Genomic DNA, 15,793 nt, shown 5'->3' on the forward strand with positions numbered 1-15,793 from the left:
AAAAGAAATTAAAAAAACAGTGTAATCTACGTTTTCTTAATGTCCCTTTTATAGTATGGGAATCTTGAATATTGCGGTTTTGAGAATCGTGAGGATACTAAAACTTTGTGTACGTTGTTGCCCTTGAACTCAACATTGAGGTTCTTCTCCTGAACCCTACATTGAGGTTGTGAGACAGGTGGATTCGTTGTGTACAACGATGCTTCAGAGACCGGACTGAATTGTGTTCTTATGCAACATGGGAAGGTCATCGCGTACACTTCTCAGAAGCTAAAGGTATACGAGAAGAATTACCCCACGCATGACTTTGAGTTAGCGGCAGGGGTCTTCGCGTTGAAGATTTGACGTCACTACCTTTATAGAGAGCAGTTTGAAGTCTTGTCGGACCACAAGAGTCTCAAATACATATTCACTCAGCGTGATTTGAATTTGAGGCAACGTAGGTGGTTGGAGTTCCTGAAGAACTATGACTTCTCCATCGCCTACTACATCGGTAAGGCTAATGTGGTGGCGGATGCACTTAGCAGGAAGGTGTCTATCACAGCGACGAGTCTAATAGGAAATAGTTGGGATCTGATCGAGATTATTAGATGGCAGTCGTTTGCTGATGATTTTGAATGCCTCCTTTATGCTAGGATGCAGGCACGATCGGAGATTTTAGATCGGATCGAGGAGCTTCAGTCAGTCGATCCGAATTTCGAGAGGTTATGCGTGAGTGCCCAGAAGCCAAAGGCGTAGTTTCGTTAAGAGGACGAGACCATCATGTTCGGAGACAGATGGTGGGTCCTGAAGGTATTGCGAGAAGAGCTGATGAATGAGACCCACAGGTCAAGATACTCTGTTCACCCTGGATCTACTAAGATGTTTAAAGATCTTCAGAGGACTTATTGGTAGAATGAGATGAAGCGGGACATCGCGGAGTTTGTCCTGATGTCTCACCTTTTAGCAGGTGAAGATTGAGCACTAGAGACTTGGTGGACTTCTGCAGCCACTTGATATCCCAGAGTGAAAGTGGGATGATATCTTGATGGATTTCATCATAAGGTTGTCGAAGACCCGACAACAACATGATGTCATTTAGATGACAGTGGATAGACTGACGAAGAGTGCCCACTTTCTTCCTATCGGGACCAATCATAGCCTGGAGAGCTTAGCAAACTTGTACGTAGATGAGATCGTTAGACTTTACGGGGTGCCTCGTTCGATAGTGTAAGATCGAGATCCTCGTTTCACGTCTCAATTCTGGTGCTAGCTTCAGAAGGACCTTGGCACTTCCTTGAAGTTCAGCACAGCTTTTCATCCACAGACGAATGGAGTGTGTGATCCAGACGCTCGAGGATATGTTGAGAGCATGTGCTTTGGATTGCGCTGGTGATTGGGACAAGCATGTGAAGCTTATAGAGTTTTTGTACAACAATAGCTTTCATGCCAGTATTAGTATGGCCCCGTATGAAGCTTTGTAAAGCCGATCATGTAGATCTACCGTGTGTTGGGAAGAGGTTGTGGTGAGAGCAGTGGAGTCTCCAAAGACCATCCAGCATTATGGGGACCAAGTGTGTTTGATCCGGCAGAGATTGGTTACAACACAGAGCAGGCAGAAGAGCTATGGCGATCAACGGCGCAGAGAGCTTAGTTTCAACGTAGGCAACCATGTGTTCGTGCGGATCTCTCCTACGATGAGTGTCTTCTAGTTCGGAAAAAAGGAAAAGATGAATCCTCGGTATGTGGGGCCCTTTGAGATTCTTGAGCGCGTTGTAGAGACCGTGTATCGTGTGGCACTTTCTCCTTAGTTTTCACAGATCCATGATATTTTTCATGTCTCGATGTTGAGGAAGTATGTACCTGACCCCTCACATGTGATTCACTATGAGCCGATCGAGGTGCGGCATGACTTGAGGACAGAGGAGAGGCCAGAGGAGATTGTAGATCATCAAGAGAAGACACTGCGGAGTAGAACGATTTTGTTTGTGAAGCATCACGGACTAGATGAGTACACTTGAGAGCCTGAGGCAGATATGCGTCAACACTACCCACATCTTTTTAGTACGATCTAATTTTGTGGATGAAATTCTTTTAAGGGGGTAGGGATGTAATATCGCGTATTTTTACACTTAGTTAAATTTGAGATTTTCGAAATTTTGGCTAAGTATAAAAGAAGAATCGGTAGATTTTCGTTTTTAGGCCGATGCTTTTGATACTGGGCATGGCCCAGGTCTCTTTAACAAGTCACTTAAAACGTGAGGAAAAGTTTTATTTTAAACCTTTAAACTCAAGCAAAATTTGAGCAAAATTCAAGTTATTTTCGAACGAATTTTACAAGTGAAATTCGAGTTATATATCGTTGGATGCGTCACAAAATTCTGAACGTAACATTATTTTATTTTCCTTGATTCAGGTTCCGATTAGCCCAAAAATTTCATTCTTTCGAAAAAGAAGTTGTTTATCGGTTCGGATTCAAATTTGGATCGAACTGGATTTGATGGATCTGATCCGAATTAATATGGATTTGGACTCTATCCAAGACCCATATTAATCTGGTATTGATCCAACCCATGCCCCATTTGAATTTTTGGAGATCGAGTTGGATCTTGGATCTGAATCCAGATCTGAATCCGAATCCAAATCCATTCCATCAAATTTCTACCTTTAAATTCATTAGAAACCTTTAAATTGGAGTTAATTGATGCTAAGAAACCTCTGAAGTTAATTTGGCAATTTTTGGAAGCTTCTGAAAATATATTTATTATTTAATATTAATAAATTAATTAATTTCGAAATTTTACTTTGGCTTTAGTTTAGAACTCTTAAAAGAGTCCTTAAACACTTATGCAAGCATCTAAGAAGGTTTGAGAGACTTAGAGTCCATTTCAAATAAAATTTTGAAAAATCAACTTAAGAGTCCAAAATTTTCGGAAAACCCAATAGAGAAGAGAGGCCATATTGGGTTGTGCTCTCTTCTCCGACCCATCTAGAAGGGAATGGAGAAGGGGGGCGTCACCCCCCTCTTGGCCTATTTAAGAACAAAAAAAAGGAAAGAAAAAGAAAGAGAAGAGAAAAAAAAGAAAAAGAGAGGAAGAAGAAGAAGGCTTCCTTCTTCAATCATCCATCGTTTTCACCATCAAATCTATATTTCTTTTCGATTCACGGTCAATGTACGGGTTTCTCTTTTGTTCTAGATGAAAAAAAGACCAAGGGTTTGTATTCCATACAATATTTTAATGAAAACCCATGAGAAAAGAGTAAATCTGCATATTTACTCTAAGATTCATGGTGGAAATCTATGTTTGTCCCTACTTTGAACATATTCCGGGATATATATATATATATATATGTGTGTGTGTGTGTGTGTTTTCTCCATATATGTATATATACATTTTTTTACGTTTTTATAAGCATGCTAGAATAAGGATTTGGTTTTGATCGCCGATCTTGTAGAATGGCATGTATTTCGCATATCTTCATGATTAATGACAAATATGGAATGAAGGATCAGCACAAGCACGTCCTTGTAGATGAATTTGCACATGCACAATTTTGAACCATGTACTTATGTGTGTAATGGAGCAATAAAAATTTCATAGTATGTAGCAAAAATCTATATATGCATGTGCAGTCCCCATTAAATCCATATTTGTGTTATTAATAACATGCAATAAAATCTGTTCTTATTTTCAAAAACAAAAAAATCCTGATATTTTTGGTTTGAAATCGTTCAGGCCGTTACAACTAATGGCTAGTTGGGCCAGCTCCCTTGTGTCTTGGAGTGGCTCCCTTGTGTCTTGGAGTGCCTATTTAAAGGCACTCTCTCTTGTATTCACCAATGCTTTCGTAAGCATTTTATATTCAAAGTTTATATTTTTTACTTTTTGTGTTGGCCCTTTGTGGCTATTGTGTGCATGTGCTGTGCTATTGAGTTCATTCATATCAAAATTGCTGGTAGTATGCAATGACACAGACACATGCAAAAGAATGAAACAGACTAAAAGTGAAGAGAAAGATATGTATTTGAAACTATTGTTAAAGAACTCAAGTAAATATTTACCTCGGAAATCCATGAGGGTTCATAATTAAATCAGGGCAAATACCACGTTCAGAAAAAGGGAAGTCTTCCTGCTGCACAATAATGCCACAAACACCTTTTTGTCCATGTCTGCTGCTGAATTTATCACCAAGCTGGACGCAATAATACAAAAGATACAACAATGGCAATTAAATTTTATCAACTCCATGTTGTTAAAAAAAATCAATAACAAACTGCTGTGATTTTTTTGCTAAAAGAACACTAGGACGGTAAGCTACCTCCGGTCGACGAGTATGACGGAAAAGAAATTTTATGCAAAGGTTATTATTGTTGTCAGCTGACAGCTGTACTTTGTCAACAACGGCTGTCTCTCCCAATGGACCTTTATATGTCTGGTATGATGGCTTGTATGCACTGGTAAAGAATACAAGACATGAGATTCCAAATAAAAAAAAATCCACATAAACCCTTGGGGTTCTAGTGGGAACAGAGATGGAAGGCATTTTGGAGCATTGGTCATTTTAAAAAAATCATGGAGTAAAAGACAGATAATAACAGTAAAATCTCCTCTCCATAAGGGATTTGTAGATTCTATTTTTTAAAGGAAATAAAGGAAATCCCTCCATGATGCACCCTTTGGTGGGTCGACAAAGATGGAGCAACTTTAACCAAAATCTCATCACAATGCTGCAAAACCACAGAAGCCCTTCTACCAGTATAATGAGACTATAAACCTGTCTGGTAATTCCATAGCAAGAGTAACATTATCTCTTGTGTTGATAGGGCTCTCCTTATTTATATAAATGTCTTTTGGTCTGACTATCTCTCCAGGTGCAGCAATTCCATCAGCATCCAATGCCTATCCAAGGACAGGACAGAACTATTAGCAGCTACAGAAGCGAACAATCAAGTATCCATAAGAAGACAAGTTTCTAGCATTCTATCGCAATAATAGACTATTCTAGTTGCTTAATAATTAAACATAAAAAGCCAGTACATACAAAACCCATAAACGAACAAGTGGCTAAATTTGACCATAAGGAAATCAGAAATGCAAAGTAATAGGACATAAAAGGGATACCCGTGCAACTAAAACCATGTACATAGTACATATCAAGGCCATGTACAAAGTTACAAACTCACAAGATAACCAATGAAGTGCATGCTGATAAGAATGCAAAAATGAGGTGAAGGAATATAATTAATAAGACAATTACCCATAAACATATTCAATATGGGACAAAATTATGATGCACCCCCAGAAAGCAAACCTAAACAAATGACAATCCCAACATAAAAAGGAACTTCGACACATTTTTTGGGGGAGGGGAAGGGAGAAACCTAAGTAACATGGGTACAGCTGGAACAACCTAGTATCTGTGTCAACACAGGTGGGTACAGAGTTTTTCTTTCCACTGCAGAGGCCGAGTATATGGATATGGCCCAAGTTACTGCCTAAGGCATATGGTTGATATGCTTACTTAAGGATATAGGGGTCAAAATTGATAAGAGAACCACACAAAACTATGACAATCAAAGTGCAATACAAATAGCCAAAATCCTAAATTTCATGAAAGGACCAAGGACACTGAAATTGATTGTCACTTCACTCAAAGAGCCTATCAGGAAGGTGTTAACCATTGGTATATGTTGGGTGGCCCACCAGATTACGGATTACTTTACCAAGACTTTACCTTTTAGAGTTTTTCAAGCACTCCTCTCCAAGCTTGGAATGATTGCATTCACATCATCTCAAGCTTGAGGCGGAGTGTTGAGAGATATATTGTATAATATGGGTGTTGAACATGTCATGGTCTGAAGCCCCGAAATTTAAAGCCCGAAATTTCACCAAAAATTTTGAAAATTTGTCTTTTTAAATATTGGCAGCGAAAAACGATTTAATTGTAATGAAAATAGTGGAAGCACCAATAATCCAACGATCTCTTTAAAAGAGTCAAACAAAGAGCCAACAACACAAGCATGTAAAGTGCACAAATAACCCACTAAGGGGTGAAGTGCCTAAAAGGCAAAACGTATTATTGAAGAAAGAGACAAAGTGGGCTGAAAAGCCTTACAACACAAGAGGGAGAGCCCTCTTTTTATAGAGGAAAAAAGTAGGAGAGAGGGATCACTGGGGGCTCCCTTCTTGTCGTTGGGAGCCCCAACAGTCATATTAATGACAGTTGGGGCCCCAATGACTAGATGGTGGGGCCCCTAGTGGTCCAAAATACAAGGTTTAAAGATAAAAAGAAAAAAAAACTAAAAATAAAAAAACATAGAATAATTACAAAAATATCTCTATCGGGTATTTGAATGTACAATGAGAAAATAAAGAGCATATATGTATATATATACATATATGTATATATATATATGCATGTATATATATATGTATATATATATACACATTTTAACACGCCTCCTCAAACATTACGGGGAGAAGACTGAAAGTTTGCCATGAAGAAACATAAAACACGGAGTTGGAAGCGCTTTGGTGAAAAAGTCAGCCAACTGATATTCTGAAGTAACATATGGTAGTGTGATGGTTCCTCTGAGAAATTTGTCTTGAATATAGTGACAATTCATTTCAATATGCTTGGTACGCTCGTGGAATGTATGATTGTTTGCGATGTAAATCGCGCTCTTGTTATCACAACACATCTTGGTGGAAGAAGAAATGAGGATGCCCATGTCACAGAGGAGACTTCTAAACCATAAAATTTCCATAGTTATCATCGCCATGGCCCGATATTCAGCTTCAGTGGATGATAGAGAAACTTTTTGTTGTTTCTTATATCTCCACGAAATGATGGATTCACCTAAAAAAATGCAAAAACCAGTAGTTGAGATTCGATCATTGGGATTTCCTCTCAATCTACATCAGTATAAGCAATTAATTTAAGAGATAAAGATGATAAGAAAAGACCTTTGGAGATAGTGTTTTGTATATATCGCACAATTCGCATCATGGCCGTCATGTGAACTGTAGTAGGAGCATGTTGAAATTGACTTGCAGCATGAACCCCATGAGTTAACATAGACTTAACATTATTTACTCCTTTTTTGTCACTTCTAGTGATGATCATATCATCAACATACAGAAGTAGAATAACAATGGAGTCACCTGTTTTCTTAACAAAAAGAGCAGTGTCAGTGTCAGTATAACAAAAAATAAAACCCAAATTGGTTAATACATTACTAAACTTGTCATACCAAGCTTTGGGAGCTTGCTTAAGGTCATATAATGTTTTTTTTAATTTTAAAATTTTACCATTTAAATTCATGCCAAGAGGTGGTTCCATATAAACTTTTTCACCCAGATCTCTATTTAAAAAGACATTCTTGACATCATGTTGAAAAATGGGTCATTTTTTAATAGAGGCTATTAGAATAAGGGTCCGAACACTAGCCATTCGAGCAACAGGGACAAAAGTCTCATTATAATCCACCCCATATTCTTGGTCATATCCTTTGGCTACTAATCGAGCCTTAAATCTTTCTAAAGAACCACCACTTTTAGTTTTTACTTTAAAACCCCATCTATATCCAATGGGTTTCTTGCCATTAGGTGGATCAATGATTTCCCAAGTTTGTGCTTTATTAAGTGCATTAAGTTCAAGTTTCATTGCTTTATTCGAATGGGCATATTGTTTGGCATCATCATAATGGGATGGTTCATGGAAAGAATGAAGAGCTAACAAATAAGCTCAAAAATTTAGATAAAATGAATCATAAGATACAAATCTATTAGGTATTTTAGAAATACGATTTGATCTCCTTTGAGAAGATTCTTCTAACGATTCGTTTTGAGAGAATTTTTCAAGGGCACAAGGAAGATTTTTTTCATTTCTTCTAGTATAAACTTGTGTATGACTTGTTATATTTTTATTTAGGTTTTCATATAGATCATGTTGCTCATGCTGCTCATCATTTTGAGGTTCAATATGATCCTCAATGGCAGCTACAGGAGGTTCAAGAGTTTCAACATGATTGTCTATGCATTTTTTTAAGGTAACAAGTCAAACAAAAAAGAATAATCAACATTTTCATTTAGGTTATGCAAAAAACCATTTTCTTCTTCTAGAAAAGTGATGTCTTTTGAGATATAAAGTTTGTTATTTAATAGGTCAAAACAGCGATAACCTTTTTGTTTTTCGCCATATCCTAAAAAAATATATTCAATTGCCCTTGAAGAAAGTTTATCATTTTTGTGAGTTAGAATAGAACACTTACATCTAAAAACTCTTAGTCTTTTATAGTCGGGAGATATATTGTAAAGTTTTTCAAACGGAGAAAGATTTTTCAAAGAAGACCAGGGTGTTCTATTAATTAAATATGTTGAAGTCAGAACAGCTTCGGCCCAAAAGGATTTTTGAATATTTTTGGAAACTAATAAAGTTCTTGTTGTCTCTATTATGTGTATGCTTTCTTTTCGCAAGACCATTTTGTTGCAGAGTGTTTGGACAAGAGCGTTGATGAAAAATTTCATTTTCTTTCAAATACCTTTGAAAATCATTGGACATGTATTCTCTGAAAAGAAGTCATCATTCACGAACTGGGTTTGGATCTTATTCAAACCCAATTTGTGTTTATCTAATTACAGATCTCAGCACGTGTTCATTAATAGCATTAATGGCATATTGTAAATTACCTTTGTTATATGATGGGTATTTTCGTACCCTAGTAATTGTAACAGTGTATTTAATGGGAAGCCCAATACCGCAGCCTCTGATTGAGGATTCTGCAGCCCTCACGTGTTTTCCCTTCAACCTGTGTTGAGCCTTGTGTATGGTAGGAGGAATCCATAATTTTTAACATGGTATCAAAGCCTTAGATCCAACCTTAAGGATTGTGATCTTCTTATGAACAGTAAAGCTTCCTCATCTCCTAGATCTTCTTCTTTCTTCTACATATCTCCTTCTTTCTTCTACCTTTTCTCTCACTGATTTCCGCTTTTTATTCTTTATGGTTCCTCCATACCAAACCCAACATATTTCTCCTATACAAAACCCAGATTCTCTGTTTGTTGTTTTGCTGGTTTCCTTCTCCTATACAAACCCCAGATTTTATGTTTGTTGTTTTGTTGATTTCCTGCTCACGTGTATTTCCTACTCACATCTCCATACTGTCTCACTGTTGCACGTGTATTTCCTTCTCACGTCTCCATATTGTGTCACTGTTGCACGTGTTCTTAAATATGAGCAGTTTCAGAAAATCACGCAAGATCGGATTTGAATCATTTGATCATTGCGTGATTTCAAAGCTTCAATAAGATCACGTCATATTCTTTTGCACCTTGAGGGCACATCCAATTGAGATCTGGAAGTGATCCCTTCTATCTGTGCAATTTGTTTTTGCACTAGATCTGTCTTCTTTTCTATTTGCGCAATTTGTTTTTGCACTGTCTGTCTATATTTTCTCAAAGAAAATACGTTATTTTCAAGGTAACGTGCCCCTCTGATTGAGTTTTAATTCAAAACATATTCTCACTGCATAGTTCTGGCTTCCTATCTCGGGTAAAAAAAAAGGGACGGTGGGAGCAAAATTTTCTGATATCAAGTTTTTGTTCTGAATTTTATTACAATTCAATATAAAGTCATTTTCTTATTCCGTATTCTTTCTTATTTCTTTTGGTTTTGATAGAATATGGATTCCTTTCCTCACTCTCAGCCTGATCTTTCCTCAAACTTTCTTAGTCAACTCATGTCTGAGAAACCGACCAATTCCAATTTCCTAACTTGGAAGCGACAAATCATACCATTCATAAGAAGTCAGGATCTTTCTGGACATTTGGATGGTTCTGTTCCTGTTCCTCCAGAGTTCATACAGCAAGAAAAGAATGGTGAGGGATATCTTTCTATTACTTATGTTAGAAATCCAGAATATGTGTCCTGGATGAAGCGAAATTAGGCGTTGGCCGCCTATATTACTTCTACATTGTCACAGGAACTGCTTGTGGCAATTCCAGATGACTACTCCGCACTGCAATTATGGCACTGATTGGTTCAGACATATTCTCAAGTTTCTCAGGCCAGAGTATTATTTTTAAAGAAAGAGTTTCAAATGTTGAGGAAGGACTTTATGACTATCATGGAGTACTTAAACAAAATAAAGACCATTACAGATCAGTTGGCCATCGTGGGATGTGCAGTTAGCGTCAAAGATATGGTTCAGCAAACTTTGAGTGGACTGAGATCGGATTATCATATGATGGTTAATTCTTTATTGTGTCTGTCAGATTTACCTACATTTGAAGATCTGTGTGCCAAGCTTTTATAGTATGAGATGACCATGAAGGGATTTTTTGAAGATACTCATGCCCAAGTTAAAGCACACGATGTCCTTGCCACAGGAGTTGTCTATGGATGAGGACGTGGTAAGTTTGATTTTCGAGAAAGAGGGTGTCAAGAAAGAAATGGACAAGGAAATCGTGGCATCCTACCTACACCCAATATTCCACACAATGGAGAGAGGCAAAGATCAATACCAACATGTTTTCTATGCAATAAAAGAGGGCATATCAAAGCTAATTGCTGGTTTAACACTCAAAATAAAGGCAAACAACCAGGAAACAACAAAGTGTCAGACAAATTGAAAAATATTGAAGTCAAGGAGTTATTATTATCTGCTCTAGCTGAATTGAATTTGAAACAAAATGATTAGGGCACTTGGTATGTTGATTCTAGTGTAACCACTCATGTCACTGGTGATGTTGGTAAGCTCCTAACTCTTATTCCTTATGCTGGTAGAAATAATATAGTCACTGGAGATGGGTCTCACTATCGTATTTCTCACATTGGAAACTTTGTCATTCCTATGTCTACCTCTTCTCTTGCTCTTTCAAATGTCATTTATGCTCCAAATATCAAGAAAAATATTGTTTGTCTCTAAGCTTGTAGATAACATCAATGCTTCAATTGAGTTTACTCCTTTTTTTGTTCGTGTCAAGGACCTTCATACGAGGGAAACGTTCGCTGAAGAAAAACGACAAGAAAATAGATACGTGTTCCAAGAGAATCCTTCCACCTTGAAGCTCACATCAACTTTTTCTTCAGTTCCTCCTAAGAATGTTTTTAGTCTTTCTGAGTATAATAAGCCGGATCTTTGGCATAGTCATCTAGGTCATTGTAGTAGTGGTTTCATTGAAAAGCATGCTTCAAGCAGCCTTATTCCCAAGTCAAGTTTAAGTTTCAATGTCAATGATAAAAAGTGTTCTAGTTGTCTTCAATGTAAGAGTCATGTTCTTCCATTTCATTCTATTATTAAAAGAGCTTCAAGAACATTTGAAATTATTTGTTCTGATGTTTGGGGTCCAACCTTGTTTTTTCCATGTCTGGCATTAGATATTATCTCATTTTTATTGATAGTTATTCTCGGTATACATGGATTTTCTTTATGAAATGTAAATCTGAAACATTCAAGTTATTTCAAAAATTTCATTCTTTTGTTCAAAATCAATTCTCTGATAATATCTTTTGTTTTCAATGTGATGGAGGGGGTGAATTCTCCTCAAATGACTATTAATTTTCTCCAGACAAATGGAATACGTAGACAGCTGTCTTGCCCTCATATAGCTCAACATAATGGGATTCCTGAACGAAAGCATCGCCATATTGTCGAGAGTGCAATGAGTATGATGCATGATAGTAACCTTCCAGTTACCTTCTGGGCAAAGGCTTTTCATTCAACCGTTCATATCACTAACCGGTTGCCCATGAATATCCTGGAAAATAAATCACCCTACTTTTCTTTACATGGTGTTCATCCAAATTATCATGATTTGCGAATATTCGGGTGTCTATGTTATGTTCATGTTGACAGTTCAATGTGACACAAGTTTCAGGATAAGGCCTTGAAGTGCAGATTTGTTGGGTATGCTGATGATCATAAAGGGTACAGATGTCATAATCTCGTGAGCAAGCGTATCAAAATATCCAGGAATATTGTATTTGATGAATTGAATTTTGACCACAATGGTAATACTCCCTAAAATTGAAGTTTATCAGCCCTGGTTGAACTCTGATCTCTTTTCTAGTGTTGGTGACATTTGTCCTTCACAATGTAATCAAAGAGTTGAGGGCCACATGTCCGATGTTGTACAAAGGACTCAGAAAAGTGTCATTTCGGATCTACTCTTGCCTCCCGAAAGGTATAAAGGCATTGTTTACTCTCGACATGAGAAGGAGACTCTCCCCAATTCTGATTAGGAGATGCATTCTTCTTCTGATTTTACTCTATCATCTGTCCCCAGAAGATCCACTCGACCCCGACATCCTATTGATCGATGGGTAAGTTATGAGAATTTCACTATGAATTTTCAACTCTTCTTAACTTCTTTAGGTAAGGAAGATCAGCCCAGTACATTTTATCAAGCAACACATTCTAAGCGATGGATTAAAGCTATGAATGAAGAAATGGAGGCTCTTCATGAATGTGGCACTTGAGAGATTGTTCCCAGACCACATGATCGAAATGTGGTTGGGTCCAAATGGGTGTATAAAGTAAAGTATAAGCTGGACGGTACTATTGAGCACTATAAAGCTAGACTAGTCGCCCAGGGATTCAGTCAGGAGCAAGGACAAGATTATGATAAAACCTTCAGTCCGGTTGTGAAAATGGGCACTATTCGAATTATACTATCATTGGTTATTGAGCATCAGTGGATTATTAGTCAACTGGATGTAAAAAAATGCATTCCTACATGGAACTCTAAAGGAGGAAGTGTACATGGAGCAACCCACTGGGTATGCAGAAGGAAACTCCAAAGAATATGTGTATAGATTAAAGAGAGCTATATATGGTTTGAAGCAAGCCTCTAGATCTTGGTTTGACAGTTTTTCTCTTGAAATAGAGAAATATGGTTTTAGTCGATCTCTTCTTGATCATTCGCTTTTCATATTCAAATGTAAAGACACAGTTACCTTGTTACTGATATATATATAGACGACATTATCATTACAGGTAACTCTAATGAACATATTGAACAGGTCAAAGAAATACTGAATCACAGGTTCAAGATGAAGGACCTTGGTAAGCTGCGATATTTCCTTGGGGTAGAAGTTGACAGAACTATTGAAGGCATGACACTTACCCAACATAAATATACTATTGATGTTCTAAGCAAGGCAGGTATAAAAGATTGCAAGCCTCTAAGCACGCCCAGTGTACATCAGAAACTCAGTTCCCAATATGGAGATTTGTATGAGGATCCTACAGGATATCGCAGGATAGTAAGGATGCTTCAATATTTCACCTTTACTCGTCCTGATATTGTCTATTCATTCAATCAGGTATCACAGTTCATGCATGAACCACGTATTGGAAATATGGAAGTTGTTAAACTTATTCTCCGATATTTGAGGGAACTATTGGGGATGGTCTTTTGTACAGAAAGAGTATGAGTGAATGTCACATGCATAAACTTCTTGTTTACACAGATGCAGACTGGGCATGAGATCCAGATGAGCGTAGGTTAGTCTCAGGATATTGTATTTTTGTTGGCCTAAATCTTGTCTCATGGAGCAGTAAGAAACAAAGGGCTATTGCCAGGTCAAGCACAGAAGTTGAATATAGATCAATGGCAGCTGCTACAGCTGAAGTAATATGGATCAGACATCTATTGACAGAAGTAGGAGAATCAATATCTAAATGTATTCTCTTACGTGACAATCAAAGTGCCATCAACATGTCATTCAATCCTATCTACCACAGTCGTGCCAAGCATATTGAAATTGATCAATATTTTGTAAGACAGAAAGTCGAAGAGAAGAAAATTAAACCAGAATTTGTTCGAACTACTGATCAAGTTGCTGACTTGTTTACCAAAGGGCTTATCAAGGGCAGATTCTGGATGTTGAAAAGCAAGTTGTTCATGGTTCAAAACCATGTACAACTTGAGGGAGGATGAAAAGAAGTCATCATTCACGAACTGGGTTTGGATCTTATCCTAACCCAATTCGTGTTTATCTAATTACAGATTTCAGCACATGTTCATTAATAGCATTAATGGCATATTGTAAATTACCTTTGTTGTATGATGGGTATTTTCGTACCCTAGTAATTGTAACAGTGTGTATTTAATGGGAAGCCCAATATCGCAGTTCTGCAGCCCTCACGTGTTTTCCCTTCAACCAGTGCTGAGTCTTGTGTATGGCAGGAGGAATCCATGATTTCTAACATTCTCCGCCCGAGTCAGATATAAGAATGAACAAGTTTCCTAAAAATTGATTTTTAACCATTGCATGAGATTCTTTAAAAAAAGAGAAAACCTCACATTTATGGTTTAGGAAGTAAATTCATGTAAATCGAGTAAAATCGTCAACAAAGACAACGTAATATGAGAAACCTCCTTTAGATATAACAGGAGAGGGATCCCATACATCGGAATGAACAAGTTCGAATGGTCGTGTGGGAACATAATTTTTTTTAGGAAATGGAATAGCTTTAGATTTCCCAAAAATGCAAGCTTTATAAGTATTATCCAAAAAAAGAAAAAAGAGACATCTTTATGACAAACTTCAATACTTTTGACATTTACAAAATTACAAAATGACTTAGATAGAAGAGTCAAAAAATCCATAAAATAAAGATTACCCCTCCTATGGTCTTGCATAATCAGCGTCCCTTACTGGAAATCCTGCACGATGTAATCTTTAGGTGAGAAAGAGACTTGGCAACCATGATCGGTAATTTGAGAGATCGAAAAAAGATTTAAGTTAACTTTTGGAACAACTCTTAATTTAGGAACAAAAAAGTTTTGATAGGATTTCAAGTGTTTCAATACTTTCAATGTCGCATCGATCATTGAAACATACAAAGATACAGGGTCAGGGAAAACATTCGAAAGAGAATCTTTATGAGATGTCATATGAAAAGAAGCATCGGAGTCTAGTATCTGCATACATGGAGGTGATGATGAATAGGCTATGGCGGCTCCAGAAGTTGATGTTGAAGAAGTCTTGAGAAGATGTTGGAGGACTTCGAAAATTTGGCAAAGAGTTTCTTTGATATCTCCTCCATTGATATTTTCTTCTTCCTTCTTTAGAATGTTTTCTCCAACCGTGACTACCTTTCCTTTAAGCTTTGGACAAACCGGCTTAATATGTCCCGGTTCATTACAATAGTGACAAATCACTCCTCTTATATACCCATTATTTTTTGAAAAATGTGGCGGTCTATATGCTTTTACATTGGTTCCTGGCCTAGTAACGGCCAAAATTTCATCATTCTTAAAGCTTATGCCAAGACAAGTTTCCTCTTGGCATACTTCGGCAAGAGCATCTTCAATAGGTAAGGCTTTACTTCTATGAAAAGATGCTCTAACTTGTTCAAATTCGGGCCTAAGCCCATCAAGAAATTGAAAGAAATATTTTTTTTCAATTTGTTCTATTCTAAGCTCAATATCTTCCGGAACCACCCACTTGGGCTCAAGAAGAGCGAGTTCATCCCAAAGAGGGGTTAAAGCACTAAAATAATCACGGACACTCGTGTCCGCTTGTCTAGTAGATCTTTTTGGGTATACGTACCCTTAAGGAAGAACCATGTTTCATTGGGTCTCCTAAATTTAGCAATGTTGGCACAAATTTTAATATCAACATTGTCCATGAACCATGCCAAAATTTTGGCATTGTTACTTTTCAAATCTTCTACCTTGGATTGGTGCTCATTAATGGCTTTGATGCGGTCATCACCATCTAGAGCTTTTTTTTCCATAGCAGATGCCTACATAAGATAGTTTGCGCCATTGAGTTTGAAGGAGAGCTCAACTCCTGA

General features: G+C 37.3%; 1 protein-coding gene across 3 annotated transcripts in view; it reads right to left on the minus strand.

Moving 5' to 3' along the window:
• Nucleotides 1–15,793, minus strand: part of NRPC2 (nuclear RNA polymerase C2) — a 232,475-nt gene that overhangs the window by 69,929 nt on the left and 146,753 nt on the right. For all 3 annotated transcript variants that reach the window (XM_089999321.1, XM_089999320.1, XM_089999322.1), the window contains exons 29-31: nucleotides 4,756–4,880; nucleotides 4,300–4,435; nucleotides 4,043–4,173 (exon numbers count right to left, since the gene is read on the minus strand). In XM_089999321.1, the coding sequence (XP_089855447.1) occupies nucleotides 4,043–4,173; nucleotides 4,300–4,435; nucleotides 4,756–4,880 (392 nt within the window). The remainder of the gene's footprint in view (nucleotides 1–4,042; nucleotides 4,174–4,299; nucleotides 4,436–4,755; nucleotides 4,881–15,793) is intronic.

The sequence above is a fragment of the Nuphar pumila genome, chromosome 3, assembly GCF_984573655.1.
Source record: "Nuphar pumila chromosome 3, dmNupPumi1.hap1.1, whole genome shotgun sequence".
Classification (NCBI taxonomy): Eukaryota; Viridiplantae; Streptophyta; class Magnoliopsida; order Nymphaeales; family Nymphaeaceae; genus Nuphar; species Nuphar pumila.